Source organism: Callospermophilus lateralis, chromosome 10 (genome assembly GCF_048772815.1).
Source record: "Callospermophilus lateralis isolate mCalLat2 chromosome 10, mCalLat2.hap1, whole genome shotgun sequence".
Taxonomy (NCBI): domain Eukaryota; kingdom Metazoa; phylum Chordata; class Mammalia; order Rodentia; family Sciuridae; genus Callospermophilus; species Callospermophilus lateralis.
Window position 1 is genome coordinate 25,680,666 of NC_135314.1, and position 25,155 is coordinate 25,705,820.

The window sequence follows — 25,155 nt, forward strand, 5'->3', positions numbered from 1 at the left end:
AAACTTAGGTGCTATTAATTTTAGAAAGCTCAAAAGTAATGTTTAGTTTCATGCTCAATACTAGATTAATGCAACTTCACTTCTACTTTCAACACCACAGGCATTACCTCTTGACAATGAGATATTTAACATCAAATGCTAGAACAATGTTCTATAGTCGACTATAGATTATTTCTAGTTTCGAACAAAACTCAAAACTAAACCTTTCAAGCAATATATCAATCCAGAATGATGAATTACTCCCACATTTACAATAAAAAATCTAGACAGTCAACAAATATGTAATTTCCCATAGTTAAAATTTCATATAGGTTAAAGTACCTTTCTAGTCTTTGTTGTAATACTGTGAGGTAATCTTTAAGTCTCTTGATTTCTTCTCTCTTAATTCTTGTTATTTCTCTGTTTCTATGCATGTATCTATTAGGGAAAAAAATTATTAATTACTTTCAAAAATTATTTTTGAAATTATTTAGCAATTATTTCAAATTAGTCTCAAATATCTTGGAAGCAGAAACAATCTTCAGTCTAAACATCACAAAGAAGAATCAATTCATTTGAATTTTACAATAAAATACCAGATAATACAAAAGTGCTTTCTAAAATTCAAACAGAATTTTAGGATTACAAAAATAACTTCATTTTTAAATTTCCTTATAAAATTATTCCCAGTAACTATACTTTTCTAATATAACATGAGTTCTAAATCTTCCTTGTTAAATGGTATTAAACAAATCATGCAAAAGATTTATTCTAAGAAAATAAATATTTTTTCCTATAAAAACAATAAATTCTTCATTTGCTTATTAAAACTATTAAGAAACTAAGTCATGTTGTACAGTAAACCATACCTGTCCAAATATAAAACCTGAGGAAATTCTAATTTATTGTGAATTTTTTCTGGTCTTCCCAATGCTTGATTAAATTCAAATCTTGATAATTCAAATGTTAACACAGGTGGTAGTTCTGTGAACCAATGCTGAAAGACAACAAAACAAACAAAAAACTTCATATCACATTTCTGTTTTCTCCACTGAAATTTTAGACACAGCAAACTGACACTAACATTTTTATGCACACCATCACACCTCTGACATCACAAAGAACTCAGTACAAAATTTAGTTTAAACTCAACTTCTTCCTAAGTTTTCCACAACTTTTAAAAATTCCAAGAGTGGGTATTACTCATAATCAGTTAAGAGAAAAATCTTCTAACAACCATCTTTCTTCCAAGATAATTCATTACATTAGAAATTCTAACCCAAAGAAAAAAACAGTGGTTAAAATCAAAGCTTAGTAACAAGTCTTCCATCTTTAGCAGTATATTGAAAGTATTATACTTTATTCACCCACAATGTCAATTGATAGCTATTGAATGAAACATAAAATTCAATCAAATTTCATTCTATTTTAATGCTGAATAGAATTCCATTGTGTGTGTGTGTGTGTGTGTGTGTGTGTGTGTGTGTGTATATATATATATATATATATATATATATATATATATATATATATATATATCACATTTTCGTTATTCATTCATCTACTGAAGGGCATCCACAGTGTAGCTATTGTGAATTGTGCTGCTATAAACATTGATATGGCTGTGTCCTTGTAGCATGCTATTTTTAAGTCCTGTGGGTACAGACTGAGGAGTGGGATAGCTGGATCAAATGGTGGTTCCATTTTGAGTTTTCCAAGGAATCTCCATACTGCTTTCTACATTGGCTGCACCAGTTTGTAGTCCCACCTGCAATAAATGATTCTGCCTTTTCCCCCACATCCTTATCAACACTTATTGTTGTTTGTATTCTTAATAGCTCCTCTTCTGACTGAAGTGAAATGAAATCTTAAGAGTGGTTTCAATTTGCATTTCTCTATTTGCTAGAGATGTTGAATATTTCTTCATATATTTGTTGATTGATTGTATATAATCTTCTGAGAAGTGTCTGTTCAATTTTTTGGCCCATTTATTGATTGGGTTATTTGTTCTTTTGGTGTTGTATATAACAAATTAGAATTAAAAACAATTAAACCAAATTTCATATAAAATTTGTTTTTATATAATGGTTTCAAGTTTTATATAAACATTCTTTACATAAAGAGAAAAAAAAATTATTTATTTATTTAATATATAACAGAAATTTATTTATTTAATATATTATTTATTTAGTATATATTAAATATATAACAATATATTTAATATATAATATATTTATGTATTAAATATATTTATTTAATATATAATAAATTTATTTATTTAATATAGTATGAATATTTATTTAATTAATGTATAATATATTTAACAAATAAATTATTTATTATAATATAATTTATTTAATATATTTATTCATTTAATATAATATACATTTATTTATTTATTTAATATATAATTTATTTAATATATATTTATTTAATATATAACAGAAGAATGTATTATAATTCTTATTACTTATATAGAGCACAATTTTTCCTATCTTTGGTTATATACATAATATATTCACACCAATTTGTGTGTTCATACATGTACTTTGGATAATAAGGATCATCACATACAACCATCATTAATTACCCCATACTCCCTCGCTTCCCCTGAAACCCCTCTGCCCTATCTAGAGTTTGTCTATTCCTCCCATACTACCTCTCCCCATCCCACTATGAATCAGCTTCCTTCAAAGAAAACATTCAGCATTTGTTTTGGGGGGATTGGCTAACTTCACTTAGCATTATCTTCTCTAACTCCATCCATTTACCTGCAAATGCCATGATTTTATTCTCTTTTATTACTGAGTAAATTCCATTGTGTATATATGCCACTTTTTTTTAATCCATTCATCATCTATTGAAGGACAGCTAGGTTGGCTCCACAATTTAGCTATTGTGAATTGTGCTGCTAAAAAATTGATGTGGTTGTGTCCCTGTAGTATGCTGTTTTTAAGTCCTTTGAATATAGACCGAGGAGAGGGATAGCTGGGTCAAATGGTGGTTCCATTTTCAATTTTCCAAAGGAAATTTTTAAAACTTGCAAATCAAGAAATACAGAAGTAAAGCATCATGTAACAAATATTTTTGAATCACTTATTTCTATAAGCATTGCAATATGCTACTATAAAAAGAAATTGCTGCATATATTTTACCATGTATGATGATTTCAAGTGGCACAAAATACCACCACATATCCATCAATAAACTAAGAACATAGTAACTTAAATTTGAATATCTAAAAACAGGAAATGATGCACACATGGCAATCTGAAATGACTAGGATCTGAAAAGTTACTTTTTAAAATTAAAGCTAATAAAATAAATGGTTATTCAATATTATTTCTCCCTTCAAAATTGCAACTAATTGGCTGAACTGAGATTTCCTGAATTGAATATAGGTTATTTTTTACCCAAAGTCAAGATTTAAGAAATTTCCTATAAGGATAGTACCTAAAATGGAGTAGATAAATACTGTGAAAGATCTAATATTAAAAACATTTCAAGTTTAAAATTTGACAAGAAAGTGTTTTACTTATTTTGATCTTCCTTGTCACTGTCAAGAATGTTTGAGTTACTTCATATTCACAACCATAAGTACTGTAAAATTTTAAAACACTACCTCATATATCTCATAAGTAAAAGTTTTGAACTCTTAGCATAATATTCCATACTCAATTTTATGACATTCATGCAAGTCTACTTCAAGAACTGTTACTTTCACATTTTATCATAATACTTAAGTGTCACCATTAAAATTGAATAGTTACACATTTTAATTCATGTGAATCTACAATGACTGAGAAATAAAATGACCCAAATTGTGGCAAGTTGTTCTCTAAGACATAAAGTCTAGGAAACATAATTAGCTTCTATATCTCACACAAAAGGATGTAATGATTTGTTATGAAAGCATTTCCCCATCAATAAATGGGATTGTATCAGCCAAAAATTTCTTCATAGAAAAGGAAACAATCCAAGAGTATAAAGAGAGTGCCTACAGAATGGCAGAAAATCTTTGCCACCTGTACTACAGATAGATATAAAAACTCAAAAAATAACCATAAACAACAACAACAACAAAAAGCAAATAACCTCATCAATAAATGGGCAAAAGAATTAAACAGACAATTCATAGAAAAAGAAATACAATCAGTCAACAAATATATGAAAAAATGTTCAATATATCTAGCAATTAGAGAAATGCAAATCAAAACTGCACTAAGATTCCACCTCACTCCAGTCAGAATGGCAATTATCAAGAATATAAGCAACAATAAATGTTGACGAAGATATTGGGGAAGAAAAGTACACTCGTACATTGCTGGTGGAACTGCAAATTAGTGCAACTTCTCTGGAAAGCAGTATGGAGATTCCTCAGAACACCTGGAATGGAATCACTATTGGACCCAGATATTCCATTCCACTATACCCAAAGGACTTAAAATCATCATACTAGAGCGACACAACCACACCAATGTTTACAGCAGCTCAACTCACAATAGCTGTTAGGGAACCAATCTAGGTACCCTTCAACAGATTAATGGATAAAGAAAATGTGGAATATTAGTCATTAAAAAACAACTATGATTTTTGCTGGTGAATGGATGGAACTGGATCTATTATGCTAGTGAAATAAGCTAACCCCTCCCCATTTCAAAAAAAAAGGGCTGCATTTTCTCTCTGATATGTGGATGCTAACACACAACAGGGTAAGTGATAAGAATACCAATTCACTGGATTAGACAAAGGGGGGTGAAGGGAAGGGAGGGAGGATGGGTACAGGAAAAAGAGTAGAATGAATCGGACATAACTTTCCTACCCTTATATCAGAATACATGACCAGTGTAACTCCACATCATGTACAACCACAAGAATGGGATCCTAATTAGAATTAGCTATACTCTATGTATGTATAGTATGTCAAAATTATACTCTACTGTAATATATATCTGAAAAGAACAAATTAAAAATTAAAAAAAAAATTTAAATTAGAAAAGTAGTTTGTGAGTACAGCCATGCTCAGAATAACTATGTTTTTGTCAGTGATAGACTGCATATATGACAGTAGTCCTGTAAGATCATAATAGAACTTAAAACTTCCTGTCACCTCATGATGTCCTAGAGCAAGGCATTGCTGATACATCTGTAGTCCAAACTGGTATGAACAAACCTGCATTGCTAGTCAATTAAACTATACCATATGTAACTATGTACAGAACTTAATACTTGATGACAATAAATGTTACTCACTTCTGTATGTACTACACTAGTTTTTATAATTATTTTAGAGTATGTTTCCTCTACTTATTTAAATAAAATTTAAAAAAATAAAATAAACCTTTACCGCAAAACAGTATGTCATATTATTCTGGCAGCACCCTCAAGTACCACATTTATCTCAGATATCTCATTTTATTGTGTCTCTTGATTCATGGCACAAGAAGCCAGAACAAGTGATTGATCTAGACCATGCAGGTTTGTGTAGGTGTGCTGTTATTCATATAATGAGAAAATTCCCAAGGATAAATTTCTAAGACTATGTCACCAGAGTTAAGAGACACAGGGCTGTAGTTATATTTCATATAACCATTTTTAACTCATTCAGTAAGCTTATTTAGTATATCATTCCAGAAATTTAAAATTCATAACCCATTGAATGTTTTAACTTAAGCAATTTTAGACACTGGAGCCCTTCCTATATTAGTCATCTGCAGCCACTTCAACAAAAAAAGATTTTTGCGCGTTTGTCAAAGTAAAATCATTTTTTAGGAAATATTAAGTAAGAAGAAAAAGCTATTATTCACAGGAATTATACCAATTTAAAATAGTCCATAATTTTGAATAATTAAAATTATTTAAAAATTCAATACAATTAATATTAGTTAAAATAATTTAAAATTTTATTTAAATATTTTGGTTTGAATATTTTTCTTGGTTTGAGTATGTGGTATTAAGAAAGATCAATGGTTTCATGAAGAAATAAAATACTTTGAAGAGATAATTAAATATAAACTAATTTAAATATTAATAAAAAAGATAGCAAAGCCAGGCGTGGTGGCACACACCAGTAATCCCAACAGTTCAAGAGGCTGAGGCAGGAGGATTGCGAGTTCAAAGCTAGCCTCAGCAATGGTGAGGCGCTAAACAACTCAGTGAGACCCTGTCTCAAAATAAAACATAAAACAGGGCTTGTGTTTCTGTGGTCGAGTGCCTCTGAAGTCAATCCCTGGTACCAAAAATATAAATAAAAAAAAGATACTAAACTCTAGTCTGTGATAGTCTCTTAAAACAAGTTGAATTAAGAAAACTATTATCTCTAAAAAATCTAGACAACTGATAACAGGGATCATAGTTAACCAAATTTGCTATTATTGAGATTGTTTTCAGACTGCTAATTCAGAAAAAATGACAAACCATTGTCCTTAGGTGAGATGGAAAAACCAGATAGAAATTACATATTGGTCTATGCAGCATTTAGAGTATAAAGCCAGTAAAATGATGGAGGATAAAAACAACATGTGTTGGAGAAAAAATATACTTCAGATTCTATGTAAAAATAATCAATTTTTATTTAAAAAATATAAATATGTGAGGAAGATTATTTAACAATAGAACATAGTATATTTCACATAAAAACTACTCTGCCAATATAAGGAAAATGCCGTCCATGGCCTCATGCCACAAACTCATTACCCTTTTATTTAACAGCAAATAGGTAAGATTTCTGGGGATCTATCTTCTTTTTTCCACAATGAGAACTGCAAAAGCTATGAATTTAAATTTCTGGAATGATATACTAAATAAACTTACTGAATAAGTTAAAAATGGTTATATGCAATATAACTACAGCCATGTGTCCCTCACACATTCTGAGAAATTTATTGTCTAAAATTGTCTAAACTTACAATTTAGACAAATGCCATTTATTCTCAAAGAAACAAGAACCCAAGTCTTTCTTAGGTAAACAGAGATATTATTACTTAATATTTAATTATTAAACACCTGCCTATTCAGTATAAAGACCTTAGATTCTTTTTGCTAAGCATGAGACCCTATCTGCAGTCACCACATTACCCACTAAGGATACAATAGTGAACCACAGAGATAAAACATCTATACCCTCCTGCATGGAATTTACATCTAGACAACTATCCATCACTGTTTCACTCTGTAGCACAAGGACTGATTGCCGGGCACATGATCTGCACTTTGTTTTCTATTATAGTGTCAACACTCCCCAACAGATAAAATATGTGAATGGATAGATACAGAGATGGTGCTGAAGAAAGATAGAGAAACAAAGAAAGGTGAAGAGAAACAGACCAGGGGAGAAAAATAAAAGATTTATGTTATGTTTTTTTTAATCACTTCTTTCTTGAGAAAGTAAGTTTTTCCATTAGACTTTGTGCAATCAGCAATTTTACAAAAAACGGAGTATTTCCTATGTATACCTGAATAAATGCCAACAATATTTGATAATAGTAATATACACGTCTATAAAAATCTACCTTGATATCAATGTTCTTCTTTTTTAACTTGTAGGACTAGCATACTGCTAATGGCTAGCACCTTGACTAAAAAAAACATATAAAGATGGGTTTTTAACAACAAAATAAATTTATTGAGATAAGTTTAAGTGATCATTTTACATAGATTCATAGTTGAAATTGTGAAATAATTTCCACATATGTCTAAGTTACCAAAATTAAACCCACACACATTTTTTTTTCTGAGTATTTTCTCCATTATTAGTAATTGTTAGAACCTTAAATTGTGCTTTATGTCATTTTAAGAAAGACCTGGAGAAGTATGGAGATACTAAAAGTGCTAAACTCACCTCTTGGCCTGATTTTCCAGAATTCTCTGAATGTAGAGACTCAATTTCTCCTTCAATCATTGCAGCTTCTAGGCACTCGTGCAGATCTTTGAACCCATTGACCTGAAGTGGATACTGACCAAACATTTCAGTGTTTTCAAATTTTTTACCTATAGAAAGGAGAAAAGTTAATTAAATTAATCTCGTCAACACAGTTTTTCAGCTACTAAAGTAAATGTATATACGGAATCTTTACCTGTAAAAGTGATTTGATTATATTACAGAGAATAAAGAATTATTATAAATTTTCCTATTGGTTATACATATATACATGTACACACAATATATATAAACTCTTAAGCACCATCTCAGGGCAAGAAACTATAAATATTGAGCATACACATAGCAGTGAGGAAGAGATAGGGTCCTGAGTTGAAGAAACTCTGTTTTGTTTGAAAGATACTATATATGTTAATTGCTCATATACTATAAGCCAATTATTGCTCATTATTATAGATATTATTAAAAATAGAGAGACTGAGTGTTATGAGAGGGCATAGAAGGAGAGCTAACCTAGTCCTAGCAGGTAGAGGAAAGACATTGGTGGCAAAGTGACTTTAAGCTTCCACAGTGAGTGGAAGTTAGCCAGGCCAGAGTGGGGTAGACGGCTAGCAAGTATTCTTGTCCAAGGAATAAGCATGGCAAAGACTTTAAAGCTGTAGAGAACTTGGCCTACTTAAGGAACCAACGCAAAGCCAGTACAGCTTGGGAAAACAAGAGGATAGCAATGAAAAATTCAGTAGGCTTAAAATTTACAAGGTTGCATAGTCCTACTAAGAAATTTTTTCACCGTATTCAGAATATATCGGGAAGTCATTGAACAGTTAAATATAGGAATAACAGAATCAGATCTATGTCTTGAAATACCTTTCTAGCCTCTTTGCCAAGTGGGTAACAGACCATTAGGAGACAACTGCAGAATCCACACAGAAATAAAGGTATGTAGATTAGGTGTTGACTTAACCCATTGGCTTGTAAAATGGGAAAGAAGACAGCATAACAAGGAATTTATCAATAATGACACTCAGATTCCTAGCATGAAGAATCAGATTGATTTTATGAGCTGAAAGCAGCACTACCAAAGGGAGAACAACAACAACAAAAAACCTTTAACAGTTGTTTTGAAGCAGTCATGGAAATCACTGATTCAGAATGGTCCACTGAGACTTCAATGTGAAAGGAGAGCTGGATATATGAATCTGTAACTGTTAACAGTCTTGTCTGAAGATATGAATAGCTGGAGAGGTGTTTACTGACTATAAATCAAGGCAGTGGATGCAACTGCTTAGGAATGACATAGGAAGAAAACAGGAACTAAGCTGAGTCCCAAGGACTTTAGATACACAGACAAACTATAAGCATGGCTTAAGAAGTACCGTATGTAGAACATCAATAACCATAGATCCCTTTTAGAGAAGCTGTGAGTTCAGGAGCTAAAGCAGAAAGGATTGAATAAATGAGAAGTAAACAGGGAAGCAAACATCATTCTTAAGTAGCTTAACTCCAAACAGGAATGAAAGGGGATTCTGGGGAAAAAGTATGAGAAGGGATTTTTCTTTTCTTTTTTTTTAATGGTAAGATATGAGATATCAGAATGTATCTAAATATTGATAATAAAGACAGAGAAGACGAAGAAGTGAAAGATACTAAGAAAAAGTGAGATTACGAAGTAAGGTCTAAGAGAAAGCATAAACAGATGGAATTCTAAACACATATAATAATGTTCTTTATATAAAACAATATTTCCTTTATTATTTGGTGAGACAGATAAAAAGAATATGGTAGAGGTGGTGATGAATCCTGAAGCTCCTATATCTGGGGCAGTGGTTAAGAAATACGATACAAAATAACAAACAGTTATAAACTCAGAGCCTTGAGTAGAACCCATGTTAATTACGTTTCATCAGTTTTACAGTAAATCCTTGAAATCTGAGGTGATACGTTTCTAAGAGAATGAAGAGAAAAAGGTGAGTGGAATGGAGGGAAGTGGAAAAGATGAAAATAGTTACTGCAGAAACAGGACAGAGATCAGTGATTACACAAAGCAAATAACATTGCCAGGTGGGTGGGGTTGCAGATAGGAGACCACTGAAGCTCAGTCTGCTCTCCCAGGCACCTTGTCCAAGGTTTCACTTCTGCACAATCACTACAAATCCAGGCTCTGTTTTAACTGGCTAGCAGTTGACTTTTACACAGCAACATTAAGTACTCAGTACCTGAAGAGAAAATATAAATAGCTAAATGAGGGAAAGAGAATAATCAGGGACCACAAAGGAGTGGAGGTAAGACCATTTTAGGTACCTACAAGAGTGATCTTTTATTTATTTTTTTTATTAGTTGCTCAAAACATTACAATAATCTTGACATATCATACACTTGATTCAAATGGGGTATGAATTCTTATTTTTCCATGTGTACAGATGGACAAGGAAGGAAGTGAAGTACGGACCAGGGCCAAGAGGAATGGAATGCAGAGGTCGATGAACTAGAAGTTCTCAAAACATTGAGGAAGGTTTGCAGTGGGAGTGTTTTAGCAAACAAAACCAAAATCACCCGGAAGGAAAAGCAATGGTCCAAAATAAAGCTTTAGGGAAATAACAGTGTAAAAATGATGTAATAGTGTAAAAATGATAAGAAAAATGCTCTACAAGTAAACTATCTTTTATTGCAACAGAGTCCAAATGGAAACATATTAAGGCCACATTTATTTAGCACAATAGCTTTGAGCAACTTACTGATACCAAGTACAAAAATTTCAATACTGATTGACAAACTAAGCATTCTAAAAACAATGACCTTTTTTTTGTTTTGTTTTTTACTGTGCTGAGAATTGCAGTCTTCCACTGAATTATTTACTTATTCCCAGAACTTTTTATTTCTATTTTGTGACAGGGTCTCACTGTTAAGGCTGGCCTCAAACTTGGGATCCTCCTGCATCAGCCTCCTGAGTTGCTGGGATTTGCATGTGCAACCACATTGGGCTTAGTAACAGGGCTTAATAACAATCAGTTGTAAGACCTAATATAACACAAGTAGAAGCACTCACATTGAACCTATTCACTGCTGCAGATAGTGTTCTACTTCACATAAAATCAGAATAGTATAACTGTAATACTGTGTAAAATATTTCACTTTATATAAATTTATATAATAAACATTAGCATTTGAAGTAGACAAAAGTGTTCTAATGTTCTAACAATGTTCTCAATCTAGCCCTTTAAATGCCTGACTAAAAGCTGACTTAGTAACTTCCTTTTATGCCTAATTATCAACTTCAAACATAATTTCATGGGAATCCACTATTTAAGAATGTGAAGGAAAAACAATTGTCCAAATTTTATACTTTGGGTAATCCAAAAAAACTTTCAAAAGTTGATGGCCTGGGTGATACGAGAAAAACTATTTTTGAAGAGTAGTTTTTCCCTTATGGTTTGGGACTTTAAATACTGCTAAATGAAGATATATCTAAATGAGTCTGATTCCCTTACCTTTTTTAAGAAAACCAGCTACTCCCAAATTTTAAGGAATAGGTTATCTAGCATAGAATAAATATTAACATTCTTAACATATTTTTCAAAAGACAGAATTCAATCCTTTCTTGAAAACCAGAATCTAAATAATTTCATAATCACTCAGAAAATGAGAATCCTGCAACACTCTATGCTAAATTGCTAAATTCAGCTTTCAATATTAAAAAAAATTTAAAAAGGAAAACTTAAAAAAACTGAGCATCAAAATGGGAGTTCATATCCCACTTGAATCAAAGTGTGAAATATGATATATCAAGAACTATGTAATGTTTTGAACAACCTACAATAAAAATTAATTAAAAAAAAAAAAAAAAAAAAACTGAGCATCATACCAAGCCTGGCATTCAACTCCATTACATGCTACATATACATTACCTAAAATGCTTAGGATCAGAAGTGTTTCCAATTTTGGAATATTTACGTAGACACTACCAACAAAGCATCTCCAATTTGAAAATCCCAAATCTAAAATGTTCAAATATCTGAAACTTCTTGAGTGTCATGTCAGTTCCCTACTACCCCATAAATTTCTTCATTTCAATAACTCCCAGGATAAAAGAAATTCTCTCAGTGGAAAGAACATAAGCATAAAATGAACTACCAATTAGCATGTGAAAATGCACTTTGTACCTTTTCTTTCAATTCTGTGCTCTGTGTAAAAATGATTGGTAGGAGCAATATAAAAGAGACTTTCAGACAGTAAGTCAAATTAAAAGTAAAAATCATTCCACAAATACAGAGTCACTATCAAGACAATCGAACTAATGGATAACATCATCTCTTTTATTTAATAAAAAGCAAACATGTAACTGTACCTTCAAGTACTCCCACGGCCAGGAATCTTCCATAAAACAACTCTACCATAGGGTTCTTTGGCTTCTCTTCATCCCTAAAGCATATTAAAAAATACAAAAGTACTTACAATTTTTGTATCTACAAATAATAGAGAAAACATTAAAATACATGACAAGATGACAACATTTCATTTATGAGGCTATCACCACACATGGCTCTGTTATTTATCATATGACCTTAGGCAAAGTACCATTTCTTCTCCTGTCAACTAAGAACCCCCATGACACTGTTATAGGGGATAATATGAGCTACTGCATGAAACAAACTTAGAAGACAACCTGATAGCCTGTGTTCATGATGAGCTTTCTCATTCTGTTGTCACACATTTCAGTCTTGCAATTTATGACTAAAATATAAGGTTACTTAGACTTCTTGGGAAGTCTTTTAATCAGTACATATTTCTACCAAATTTTAGAAAGTTCTTTCTACACGTACATAAAAGAGTGCATATAATCTAAAAACAATGGCTCTCACCAAGGAAGGACAAAAACACCATATCAGTCAGAGGAACTCAAAGCTACCTCATCCTTTTCTCAAGTTTCATGTTGCTAGCAAATTAGTCTTTTGTTAATTTCCCAAATTTTTTAACATATGAGGTTTGTTTTTATTTTTATTTTTGCTTGAAACAAAAAAACAAACAATTTTTAAATTAACTTTTTAGGTTTGTACTATATGGCCCTGAAAGACAAAGTTGGTCTTGGCCTTATTGTATAAAATGTGTGTTGTAGTCGCATATACAAAATTATTCATTAATTATATATTTAAATGAATACAACTGACTTGTGAAGCACTGTTTTAGAAAAGGGGGGGGATACTGTGTGCCTCTGGGTAAATGCATTGTATGGGTCATCATTTAATATTTAGAATAATGGTAGTAAATCCTTCACTTAATCCTTACAATAATCGAATTAGCACTGGTTGATCTTTAGTGCTATTCAAAATACTTGGTGGGCTCTTCCCTTTCAGGTAAATGTAAATGTACCCCCCATATATTTTAATCATTTTTATGTAGCCATGAACATATAAGTATACATATTTGTTTCTTTTGCTTCATTTTTAGCATTTTTTTAGGATAGTTATTATTCCTTGTCTTGTATTTTAAGAGTTAGGGTTTTTTGTTTATTTTAGTTTTCTTTTGTTCACTCCTCATTCCTATCTTGTCCCACAAACAGTAAGATTCTCTTCTTTTCTCTTTCTCTCTTTGTTTTTTTCTATTTTTTTTTCTCTTCCTTCTATACTCATCACTTGCTATATCTCTTCTGCATTCTCTCTATTCACATTTTGGACATTCTAAACTTTCTTTTACCTCCCTATCACATCTTACTTTCTTTTAATGAACTGTATTTTTAAAAATGTATTTATTATTACTTTTAGTTGTAGTTGGACTCAATGCTTTTTTTATTTTATTTATTAATCTTTATGTGGTGCTGAGGATCGAACCCAGGTGCTAGGCGAGCATTCTACCGCTGAGCCACAATTCCAGCTCATGAACTGTATTTTTAGAACAATTTGGTTTATATAACTCCTGCCCAAGCATCCATGCTGTTGCAGTTACTATAAATAGTGTTAGAACTGGTTATCCATATGTAAAAAAATGAAAATAGACCCTTATCTCCTACCCTGAACAAAAAAATCAACTCAAAATTGATCAAAGACCTAGGAATTATACTAGAAACCATGCAACTCCTAGAAGAGAATACAGATAGGGTCAACACTTCACCATAAAGATGCAGGCAACAACTTTCTCAATAGGACCCCTGAAGATCAGGAAATAACGCCAAGAGTTAATAAATGCAATGGTATCAAGTTAAAAGGTTTCTACATTGCAAAGAAAACAATTAGGAATATGAAAAGAGAACCTATATAATGGAAGAAAATCTTTGCTAGCTATTCTTCTGACAGACAATTCACATCTAGAATATATAAAGAATTCAAAAAACAACATTAAAAAAAAACCCAATTGGTAAAAGGGGCAATGAACTAAACACACACTTCTCTAAAGAAACATTAATGGCCAATGAATCTCCCTATAATCAGAATGGCAACCATCAAGAATGCAAACAGTAAACCCTGCATGGTGGCATATGCCTATAATCCCAGCAGTTCAGAAGGCTGAGGCAGGAGGACTGAAAGTTCAAGGCCAGCCTCAGCAATTTAGTGAAGCCCTAAGCAACTTAAGGACACCTGTCTCAAAAAGTTTTTAAAAAGGCAGGAAGAGGCTGAGGATGCAGCTCAGTGGTAAAGTGCTCCTAAGTTCAATCTGCAATACTAAAAATAAAAATAACAATAATAAATGCTGGAGAAGATGTGGAAAAAAAGGAAAACTTTTACACTGCTGTTGGGATATAAATTAGTACAATCACTATGGAAGTCATATGGACATTCCTCAAAAGACTAGGAATAGAACCAATAGACATAGCAATACCACTCCCTCATCTTTATCCTAAAAAATTAAAGTCACCATACCATAGTGATATATGCATATCCATGTTTTTAGCAGCAGAATTCACAATAGCCCAACTATGGAACCAGCCTATGTGTCTGGCAATAGATAAATGGATTAAGAAAATGCAATATATACACAGTGGAATTTTACTCAGCCATAAAGAAAAATTAAATTATGTAATTTGCAAGAAAATGGATGGTACTTGAGAACATTATGTTATACAAAATAAGCCAAACTAAGAAAGTCAACATTCATGTTTTCTCTCATATGTGAAAGCTAGAGAGGAGACAGAAAAAGAAAGATGGCTAGGCATCTCATGACAATCAAAGGGACACTGGGAGAACAGAGGGAAGGGAAGAAAGGGAAGGGAAAGGAAGGGAAGGGAAGGGAAGGGAAAGGAAAGGGAGGGGAGAGGAAATAATAAAAAATGATATTTGCCAAATTACACTGATATTGTGTGAATGTAGGAATATGTAACATCAAATTCCACCATTATGTACAACATAATCCCATTATGCACAAATTTAAAAATATGGGGAAAAAGGGTGACGAGGACCCCAAAAATACATCACAAAAAGTAAACAGATAAGGAAGCAAGATCTGAACAATCAAAATACACTTACCCCTTCAGATGGAATAAGAGTTCAGAAACAGTAAATTGAAAGCTATAGACACAAAAAGCAATTGGGAAGTCATGTACTGGAGAAAGGACACTTTTTTATATAAAATACTTACAGAAAATGTGGTAAGATCTAAGAGTAAAAACTATAAATTCCAGGGTAAAACATTCAAAAAAGTACTGAGAGTACCTCAAGGAGATTCAGTTATCATAGATGGGAACACAGGTATTATTCATACTCTTAGTGGAACATATGCAAAGGATTTTTAACATTAGCTCTCTAAGGAAAAGTATAAGAAATGTGAGCTTTAAGCCAGAGTGAATAACCACAGAGTAATTCTGCACAAGGTTGTCTTCTTGGTCTAACAGTACTGTAACCCTGGTGGAATTCACCAACCAAGAGAGGTGAAGACAGACAGAGTGTGTTTGAATACTAGATGATTTGGATATCCTAACTCAGACTTCACTAACCTTAATTATGAAGTACCTAACAAAAGAATAGGTATAAGCAAGGAAAAAACCAAAGTATAAGCAAGAATCAAAGTCAAAGAACAAGAAGATCTTCATATCCACCAAGAAGGGATTGTTCTGCATTATATAGCTGTCAAAAATTTAAGCCAAGTCTGCCTAAAAGAAAGGAGGAAAACAAGTATGTACGCACGCGCGCACACACACACACACCCATCATACACACACATATATAAGATATATAAATATAGCTATACATATATACACTTACATACTATAACACATACACATACACCCAGAAAAAGGTGTAACAGAAAGAAATATACTCAAAGCTTAGTACATTCAGAATGGAAGGAAAACATATATCAAAGAGATAATGATCTTCATGGGATGCTGGGAGTTAGGTTTCAGAAACAGCAAAAGCAAATTCAGTTCAGGAATCTTAGGGGGAGATTTTCCAGATGAAACTAAAATAAAAGAGAAGACAGATCAACCTCAGAGGGAGGGTTCACAGGCCCAAACAATTGCACAGCAGTGCTGGTAGCCATCATGGCACAAAAATGAGTTACCCGACAAAGTGTTCGTTCATTGCAGCAATGACAAAGGACAAACTGGAGCTCCCAAGGAAAATGCAACTTAAAGAGTTTTCATGAACAAAAATGAAGGACGCTTACTGGTCCAAACTGCCACATCATAAACTTCTAAATAGTCTAGGAGGAAAGCAGAACTCCAATGCCATGTTACGTGATAGATAATTTGCAATGAGTGGAATTTTGTCAACTCAGATATTATATACTTGGAACCAGATTATTCTCTTGAGTAATTTCTTCCAACTTAGTTTAAGTTAAGAGAGCTGTCTGCAGTCAACTGGCCTTCAATGACTATCATCCTGATGGAAGTGAAATTAACATAATTGTCAGAGCTAAGTTTCTGCTACAATCTTTGGTAACAAGGTAAGAGACTAGTGTTAATCATACGTATCCTAACAATGCCCTGAAATCTAAAATTAAGGCACGTTTCTGAAATGTAAAATTAAGGTATGTGCAATTCAACATGTGAAGCACAGAAGGACTACCTATGTATAAATGATTACAGGCTTCAGATTAGAATCAAAACTCTGTTCAGGCATAGAATGACATGCTTGTAGCTAAGACGATACAAAATAAGAAGCTGGGAAATGAGTTATCTTCTTTATGTGACTAGCAATTACAGGGCAAAATACTCTGATTTCCAAGTATAACTTCTCAAATTTTACATTAAAAAAGGGATGTCATATGGAAGCTTAGTATTTCCATGGATTTTGGCAGCAAAGTGGGGGAGCATTTATATTAAAGTTCAGAAGCATCTCTTCCTTATTAATACTGCATGACTAGAACATCTTGAACCTTAATCTCATTGCATATCATGTTACGATGAACTTTATTGGGATGAAAAGTATCCATAATTTGAAAATAGGAAAAAAGAAACAGAAGAGAATTTTAAGCATGGGATTTCTCTCTGTGTTCTACGTATTCTACGTATAACTAAATCTAGCAAGGTTCATGTCAGAGCCTGTGATGACAATCTAAATAGTCCACTGGTGTTCCAAGAAAAAAAATTAAGGAACAAACGGTTGATATTTGGAGAATGGCCTAATGAGGGAAGGAACAGGGTTGCCCTAAAAGTACTGACTTCTCTTTCAAGGAGGCCAGTAAAATACTTTAAATAACCAAGGTTTTAATAGTTAAACCTAATGAATAAAGAATAAGTAGTATAGGATACTGAGGAGAAAGTTTATACTCCTGTTCACAGTTTGCCATGTGAAAGAACTTTATCAGAGTAATGTCTTTTTAATTTCTCCACCATTAACCCATTACTTTACCACTACTCCTTATGACAAATGATCTTTGAATCTAAGAAAAAGAACTGGATATGTAACACTGGCTCTCTCAAGAACCACTTTGTAGCTCTTCCTGACAAAATTCTCATCTTATATTGGGAAATGAAAGCAACTCAAAATTTGCAATAAATTCCAGTTTATCAGTAATACAGATAATATTGGGACTCCCACAAGTCTATCTTGGTTTCCTGTTTCTTTGTTGACATGGAATACATATGAGAAAAAGTCAAGTCCTATTCATTCACGTCCTAAATTCCCATCACTAAACTTAATGGTAACTTACGTCTCCTCTTCAGCTTTCATTTGGAAGGCATCTTCTAACCAATCTAATAATTTGTGTGTAAACTCGCTCACATCTTGCTGTGGAAAGAAAAAAGTCTTGTTGATATTTTAGCCTACTAATAAAAATAATAACTTTTGCAACATAAAACCTATAGCCAGTCACTAAAATGTATAATACCAACTCCTCACAAAATAATCACCAATTCCAATGAACACTGGTAATTTAACATTTAAGGGTATGAAATCATAACTTGAGGAAAAAAACACAATCATTGTTACTAGGTTTCAATTTGTGAGAAAAAAATACATATGTGTGTATGGATGTATACACACACACACACACACACACACACACACAAAAGCATGCCCAATGGAACTCCAAAGTGAGTCTTTGTAAAATGAAACTCATATTACCAAAGGTTCTTCATTTTATAAAGCATCTTAGAAATAAGAACTTGTGCTTCTTAAGAATTCAGTTTTTTAATTCAACTAATACATACAACTTTTTAAAGCCACAGCCACCTGTATTAGAAGACTTGTTTACTTCAAGAAATTAAGTCCAACTAACCACTAACTCCTCACCAGAGTTCATGATCCTATGAACTTCAAACTGATACTCCATTCAGATCCAGTACATATGTCAATTTTGACACCTCTTTCTTTGATCCTTGCTCTCCTAACATAGAAAAGTAAGAATACGTGGTGGCAGATGTACTAATCAACCACCATAACTCTTTGAACAACATGAGCTGGAAGACAGAGGAACAGGTTCACAAAGAACATAAGGGAAGAAAATAAAACAACCCTACTAAGACTGCACAAAAACAGATGAATCAGCACTGGCCACCTGCCTTTACTTATCTAAACAGCCCTAACTATAAAATGGACTAAATATATTTTTCCAGCTAGACTTTTTGAAGAGAGTCTAGGTCAATATATTGACCTGAAAAATATTGGCACTAACATCTAGAAGTTAACTGCTTGAGTAAATTGCTCCAGAAACACAGTTAGAGAAGGCTAGCTACACTAGCACAAAAATCCAGTTACATACATTCACATCATATACAGTGGCCCACCGAATTATATAATTGTTTAAAACCTCCGAAAAAGGAGTAGGGGTCTTTGTAGGTATAATTAAGACAAGAATCTCAAGATGAGATAATGGTGGTAAGAGTAGATTCTAAATCATTGGATTTTTAGAATGGATATTCCTGTGAGAAACAAGACCAGACACAGACCCTCCAGATAAAAGGACATTCAAAGACAGACAGAAACTGAAGCTATCCTGCCACAACCCAAGGGACACCAGGAGTCACCAGGAATTGGTAGAGGCAAGGAAGGATTTCCCCCTGCAGGGTACATGGCTCTGCCAGAACCTTTATTTGGGATCTCCGGCCTCTACAATGAAATAATAACTTTCCTTTTTCTTTTTCTTTCTTTCTTTCTTTTTTTTTTTTTAAAGTCATCGGTTTCTGGTGATTTGTTACAGCGGTCCTAGGAAACTAATCTAACCCTTAAAACAATGTCCAGAATTTTCTATAACTTTACTGATCTTGACAATTACATTAACAAGGAATGAAAAAGTTTCCTATTTTTCTCAAGTCTTTTGGTAGAAGTTAATCCCCCTTTTAGCAATCAATCTAACTTTCACCAAAAGAAAATAAAACTAGATCTTTATTATTTCATTATTAGTACTTGTAAACTAAAACAATTAAAGGAATGATTAAAATTGAAGTACTACTGCATACCCAACAGGTCTCCCATAAAGACTCTTAAATATTTCAAAATATGTAATTTAAACATTTAGGAAAAATGTAAAATTCAAGTATATATTCACTTTTTCAAAATAAGGATGATGTACATCTTACTATATGTATTCCACTTAGTCATTATATATACTTCAGAGTCAAGAGTTTAAGGGAACAGAAGAGAATCAAACCTCTATCAACTTGAACTGATATGCCTCTACTTTAAAAGAGGTAAAAGAATCAACAGCAAGAAAACTAGTCAGTGAACTCAAAGCAAAAACATTCATACTGCAGCATTCAGGAGCATGTAACAGCAGAGCTGTTTCCATTTGGACTCTTAACTCAAACTGGAAAGCCCCAACTATGTGTGGCTCAAAAAGTGTGTATGCTGCGTCATCTTTAAATTAATGAAAAGACACTCAAATACGACTACATATCTGCGGAAAGCATCAACAAAGAAGGAAGTAAACAAGGAAAATAAGGGAAAAAGTTAATTCCAGATAAAAAAGAATTTAACAGAATTAATCTGTAATGTGTCAAAATGTAACTATATATTAAGAGTCACTGGAGAAGAAAGTATACATACTAAAAAAGAAAAGAATGCAACTGAAATAAAGAAATGAATGAATACATAAGTAAAAAATATTCAGAAGAAGTATCCTTAAAATGGAGGCTTGGGATCAGATCCAGCCATTTCTTTTGGCTTCTGTGTTATGCGCATGTAACATGAGAGTACATAACACAGATGAAATAATGCTGAACCAAACAGGCAGGGGGCCATCATTAGAAATGGTTTCAAAAAAGAAAAAAAATCAACAGAAGAAAACTGGATGTGAGACCCTTTTTGTCTGCTTATAATTGCCATACAAGGTGTTATTTTAAAAAGATGCAGAGGGTGTCAACAGGCCAAGCCTGCAGGCAGACTAGAAACACAGTAACAGAATTTCTCAGAGCCTGTCTCCAAATTCCCTTTCCACACATTGACACAGAGATAGATCCAAGGACTATAAAAAGTACACTACAAAAAAAAAAAAAAAAGAAAAAAAAAAGAAAAAAGAAAAAAAGTGGCTTTTTAAGCCTCTTCTCAAATATTATTTCATCATCTGCCTTTTGCTTCAGCACTACTATTTTTTTCAATGCTTGTTACCCCTACCACCTTTTCATTCCTTTGTATTTTCCTTAGTTGCTCTGACTTCTCAATGTGAGAAAATATTGGTTTTTTACAGATATTTTATATTTCTACATGAAAAATCCTCCATAGTATTTTTAACAAATGGATAAATAGCTACTATGATAACACTATTTAAACAATGAAAAACAATAAAAAGTCAAGTTCTTTCAAAAACATTTTCTGAGTAAAGAAAAATTACCTCCTAACAGCAAAAACAGCAACATCAAAAGCAAGTATACTATACTGACACTGGGTTGTCACAAATTTGTTGAGATTATTTTAATCACAAGTGAACATTCTTCATTTTATCCACTGTTTTCCCTTATCATCTTCAATTATAATACAAATCACCAACTTCACTTTTCTTGACACTTCCAAGATCACTTTCCTTTGGTTAATTTAAAAGTAAATCTTCCAAATAAACCATGTTTTAAATGACTTCAGGTTATTTGTAATAAAGCTGAACAACCAATTCTAAGTTATTACATATTCTAGTAAAAACTGCTGAAGGACAGATCAGCTTAAATAAAATAGTACAAGAAATCTACCTGCTGTGAGTCATTTGACTTGAAGGCATCCTTAAGAATTTCAACTGCTCTTGATGGATCAACGTATTTCCTTTTGGTACCAACAAGAAGTGCAAATAGATATCTCAGCTCACACATAAAAGGCAAATTCCGATGTTCCTATTGGGGAAAAAAAAAATAAGAATCTAAAATCTTAGTGAAGATTAGCAAAATCTTTATAAGTAAACAAATATGTTAATAGTAACCAAAATTAGACTAGCTAATAAAGATCAGGCATAAATCCAGCATTCTCTATCATATTGAAAGAACAGTTTTGTTACCATCTACAGGACTCAAAAGAGCCACGCATGTAACAGCAGAGGGCCTAGGCTAGGCTCATGATTTCAGAATAAATGCCACATATTCATAGCAAATCATGTCATTACCCAGCCAAGAATATCCTCCTCATTCAAGTCTGTTTATTATAATCCTTCCCATTCATCTAGGCCCAGCTGGTGATGGCAAGAGCAACGGTAACAGCCAGCATTCAATGAGTGCTCACTACATGCCAGGCGCTGCTCGGAGTGCTTTTCCCCAATACAAGCAAATAAGCAAAACCCCCTCCTCCTCTATGAAGCCTTTCTAGATGTTTCCAAATTAACAATTCCTGCAAATTCCATATCTACTGAAATGAACACCCTCCACTACAAATCACCACTGCCACTGCTGTGTGATGACCCTAATCATTACACTACTGTTAGAACCCTTATTAGCAATTTAATAAATATTGTTATTCACATTTATTATTTTATAAAATTGCTATACTTATTTTATAACTGAATAACTAAGTATCATGTTTAATATGATTTAATTGTAATTATAATTTTTTATTTAATTTTTTAATAAATACAGTATTAACCTAATGATTAATTTAAGTCAGACCTTTATATGAGGTTAATATATTAACCTCCTGGCAGTCCTTGAAATCTTACTTTCATTCTATATAAGATTCTAAGCCTCTCAAAGACTTCAATATCTCTTCCACAGTTTGCTGCTATACATAGCAAGCATTTAATTCTCACTGATTAAACCAAATCTTCCATGAAAAATAAAAAATACTATCAATCACTAACAATTTTTCTTAAAATTTTTATTTTGTTTGTTTATTTTTTTATGTGGTGCTAAGGATTGAACCCAATGCTGCACACATGCTAGGCAGTGCTATACCACTGAACTACAACTGCAGCCCCAGTCACTAACAATTCATTGTTAAACAAGATGAAAGCATGTAATTCACATAAGGTAGTAAAATGAGTCATAATAGGTAAGACAAACAATTGTTATAATATTTAGTTCTTGAAGTAGCAATTTTAATACATAAAGCTTGAATATACTACTTAAATCTAAAAAAAATTTCCATGTTTACATAAGAAACATTCCAACATTACAAAATTATAGGGGTGTATCTTTGTATAGTTATGGCCCAGAATAATATAATTCATATGGAAATAACTGCTCTCCAAATTGCAATTTAAAAAAAAAAACTTCTAAAAAAATAGGTGAAAGGGAATAAAATTCATTCCAAATACTTATCTCTTCATCCAAAAACTACACACCATTAAATTAATCACAAAGTACACCAATTTTGACATAAAAGTATTAAGTTCTGAGAAACATAGTTTTCATTTGAATATAATAAATTTCATCATCAACAATAAAGATTAAGTATTTCTAAATAAGAAAACCAATCCATGGTTTGTCTCCGATACTTGCTAATTTCTCATCAACTACCCTATATAAGTTTGAAAAAAATTTTATTGAATTGAAACAAAATTATTTCCCAAAAAACCCTTAGTTTTCTGACATTAATTTCTTCATCTTTCAGTGATATCTGCATATCTTTTATCATGAAGCATTTACTCAAGACAAATCAGTTTTTAAATGACATTTCTTATCAAGTCATAAAGAAAGCAATGATTTTTGAAAATTTAGAGAAATTCTGCTGAGAAGCTTATCTGGAAAGTAAAATAGTTTTAACATATTGAAACATTTTTGTCTCAGTCAATTCCTACAGCTAGAAAATCCTTCTCAAGTTCAAAAGGCAAAAATATGAATGAAGCAAGAGCAGCTAATTTGGTAAATTATGAAAATGTCAAAAGAAACCATTTGAACACAACTTTTAGCCTTCTTTTTTTAAACAGGTTTCTTAAATCATGACTGATGTATAATACGCTCTGTACATTATCAAGCAGAGAAATCTCCAAGCTTCATTCATTTATGTGTTCATGAAATCATCGCCACAATTTCAAGACAGTACACCTGCCTATCTATCACCCTCCAAAATTTCTTCATCCCTGTCATTCCCTCATCAATTCCATGTGAACAGAGTCATTTCTATTTTACAAGAATTTATACACATGAAACTAAATGCTATATATTTGTTTTAGGTATGTTTCTTTCAATTAGCTAATTATTTTTGAGCCTCATCCATATGATTGTTTGCATTAGTAATTCAATACATTTTCCTGCTGTGTAGTATTAAATTATGGGGATATATATCACAACTAATTGATCTATCAGCCTCTTCAACTGCTAGAGATACTGATACACATGTTTTTGTGTGGATATGTATTCTTCCATTTTCCTTTAATGAAAACCTGAAGGGAAATGAGTGGGTTGTATGGCTGATAGCTATCAAACTGTTTTCCATGGAGTTCTAGCTCTGCATTCTATCAACACTTGAATTTGAGCTATCTTATATTTTTGTTTCTTCAAGTGGGTACACAGTGGCATCTGCAGCTTATTCTGTATTTTTTTTAATGACTAGCAATGTTGATTATTTATTATTTCATGTAGTTTTCTACTCTCTGCATATCTTTTATCATGAAGCATTTATTCAAATATTTTCCTCAAAAAAGTAATCAATAATTATTGGTTTTATAAATGATTTTTCTCCCACTCTGTGGCATGCCTTTAAATTTTGCATAAATCTTTGAAAACTTAAATTAATTTTGATGCCAATTTATCTTTTTTTTTTCTTTTAGAATAAATGCCTTCTTATTGTTCTACTTAAAAAAATCATTGCTTAATCTAAGGACATGAAAATTTTATCCTGTTTTTGTCAAGAATTTTTTTTTTTAGTTTTCGGTGGACACAACATCATTATTTTATTTTTATGTGGTGCTGAGGATCGAACCCAGAACCCCGCGAATGCCAGGCAAGTGTGCTACCGCTTGAGCCACATCCCCAGCCCCACTGTCAAGAATTTTTTATGGTTTAAGTTCTTATTTTTAAGAATACAATATACTCCACTATGGATTATTTTAGGGTCAGGTAAAAATTAAAAATCATTTTATTTTATGTTATTAGTGGAAAATATGTATTTTTTTGTCAGTAAATCATTCTGGTAACTTTGACTAACATCTATTTACCTCATGTGTGTGGGTCTATTTCCAGGCTTCATTCTGCTCCACTGATCTATGTTATTATATTCTGGCCAATAACACAGTATGCTGATAAGTAAACCCTCCGATATTTTTTGACTTTTATAAATTTTTACTGCTTTTATATATATATTAAAATTTCCATACATATCTAGAATCAATCAGCTAATTTCTATAAAAAAAGATGATGGAATTATGACTGAGCTTACATGAAATCTATAGATTAACCTCAGGATAACAATATTGAATCCTCCAATTCATGAACATGGTATACTCTTTTATTCATTTAATTTTTCTCAACAATATTCTGGCATTTTAAGTTCACAGGTCTTTCCTATTCATATTTTGGC

General features: G+C 32.3%; 1 protein-coding gene across 2 annotated transcripts in view; it reads right to left on the reverse strand.

The window, feature by feature from the left end:
* The window catches only part of Usp25 (ubiquitin specific peptidase 25), a 139,994-nt gene that overhangs the window by 52,338 nt on the left and 62,501 nt on the right, over nucleotides 1-25,155 (reverse strand). For both annotated transcript variants that reach the window (XM_076868800.1, XM_076868799.1), the window contains exons 7-12: nucleotides 21,405-21,542; nucleotides 17,939-18,015; nucleotides 12,204-12,277; nucleotides 7,820-7,968; nucleotides 849-976; nucleotides 322-417 (exon numbers count right to left, since the gene is read on the reverse strand). In XM_076868800.1, coding sequence (XP_076724915.1) covers nucleotides 322-417; nucleotides 849-976; nucleotides 7,820-7,968; nucleotides 12,204-12,277; nucleotides 17,939-18,015; nucleotides 21,405-21,542 — 662 coding nt within the window. The remainder of the gene's footprint in view (nucleotides 1-321; nucleotides 418-848; nucleotides 977-7,819; nucleotides 7,969-12,203; nucleotides 12,278-17,938; nucleotides 18,016-21,404; nucleotides 21,543-25,155) is intronic.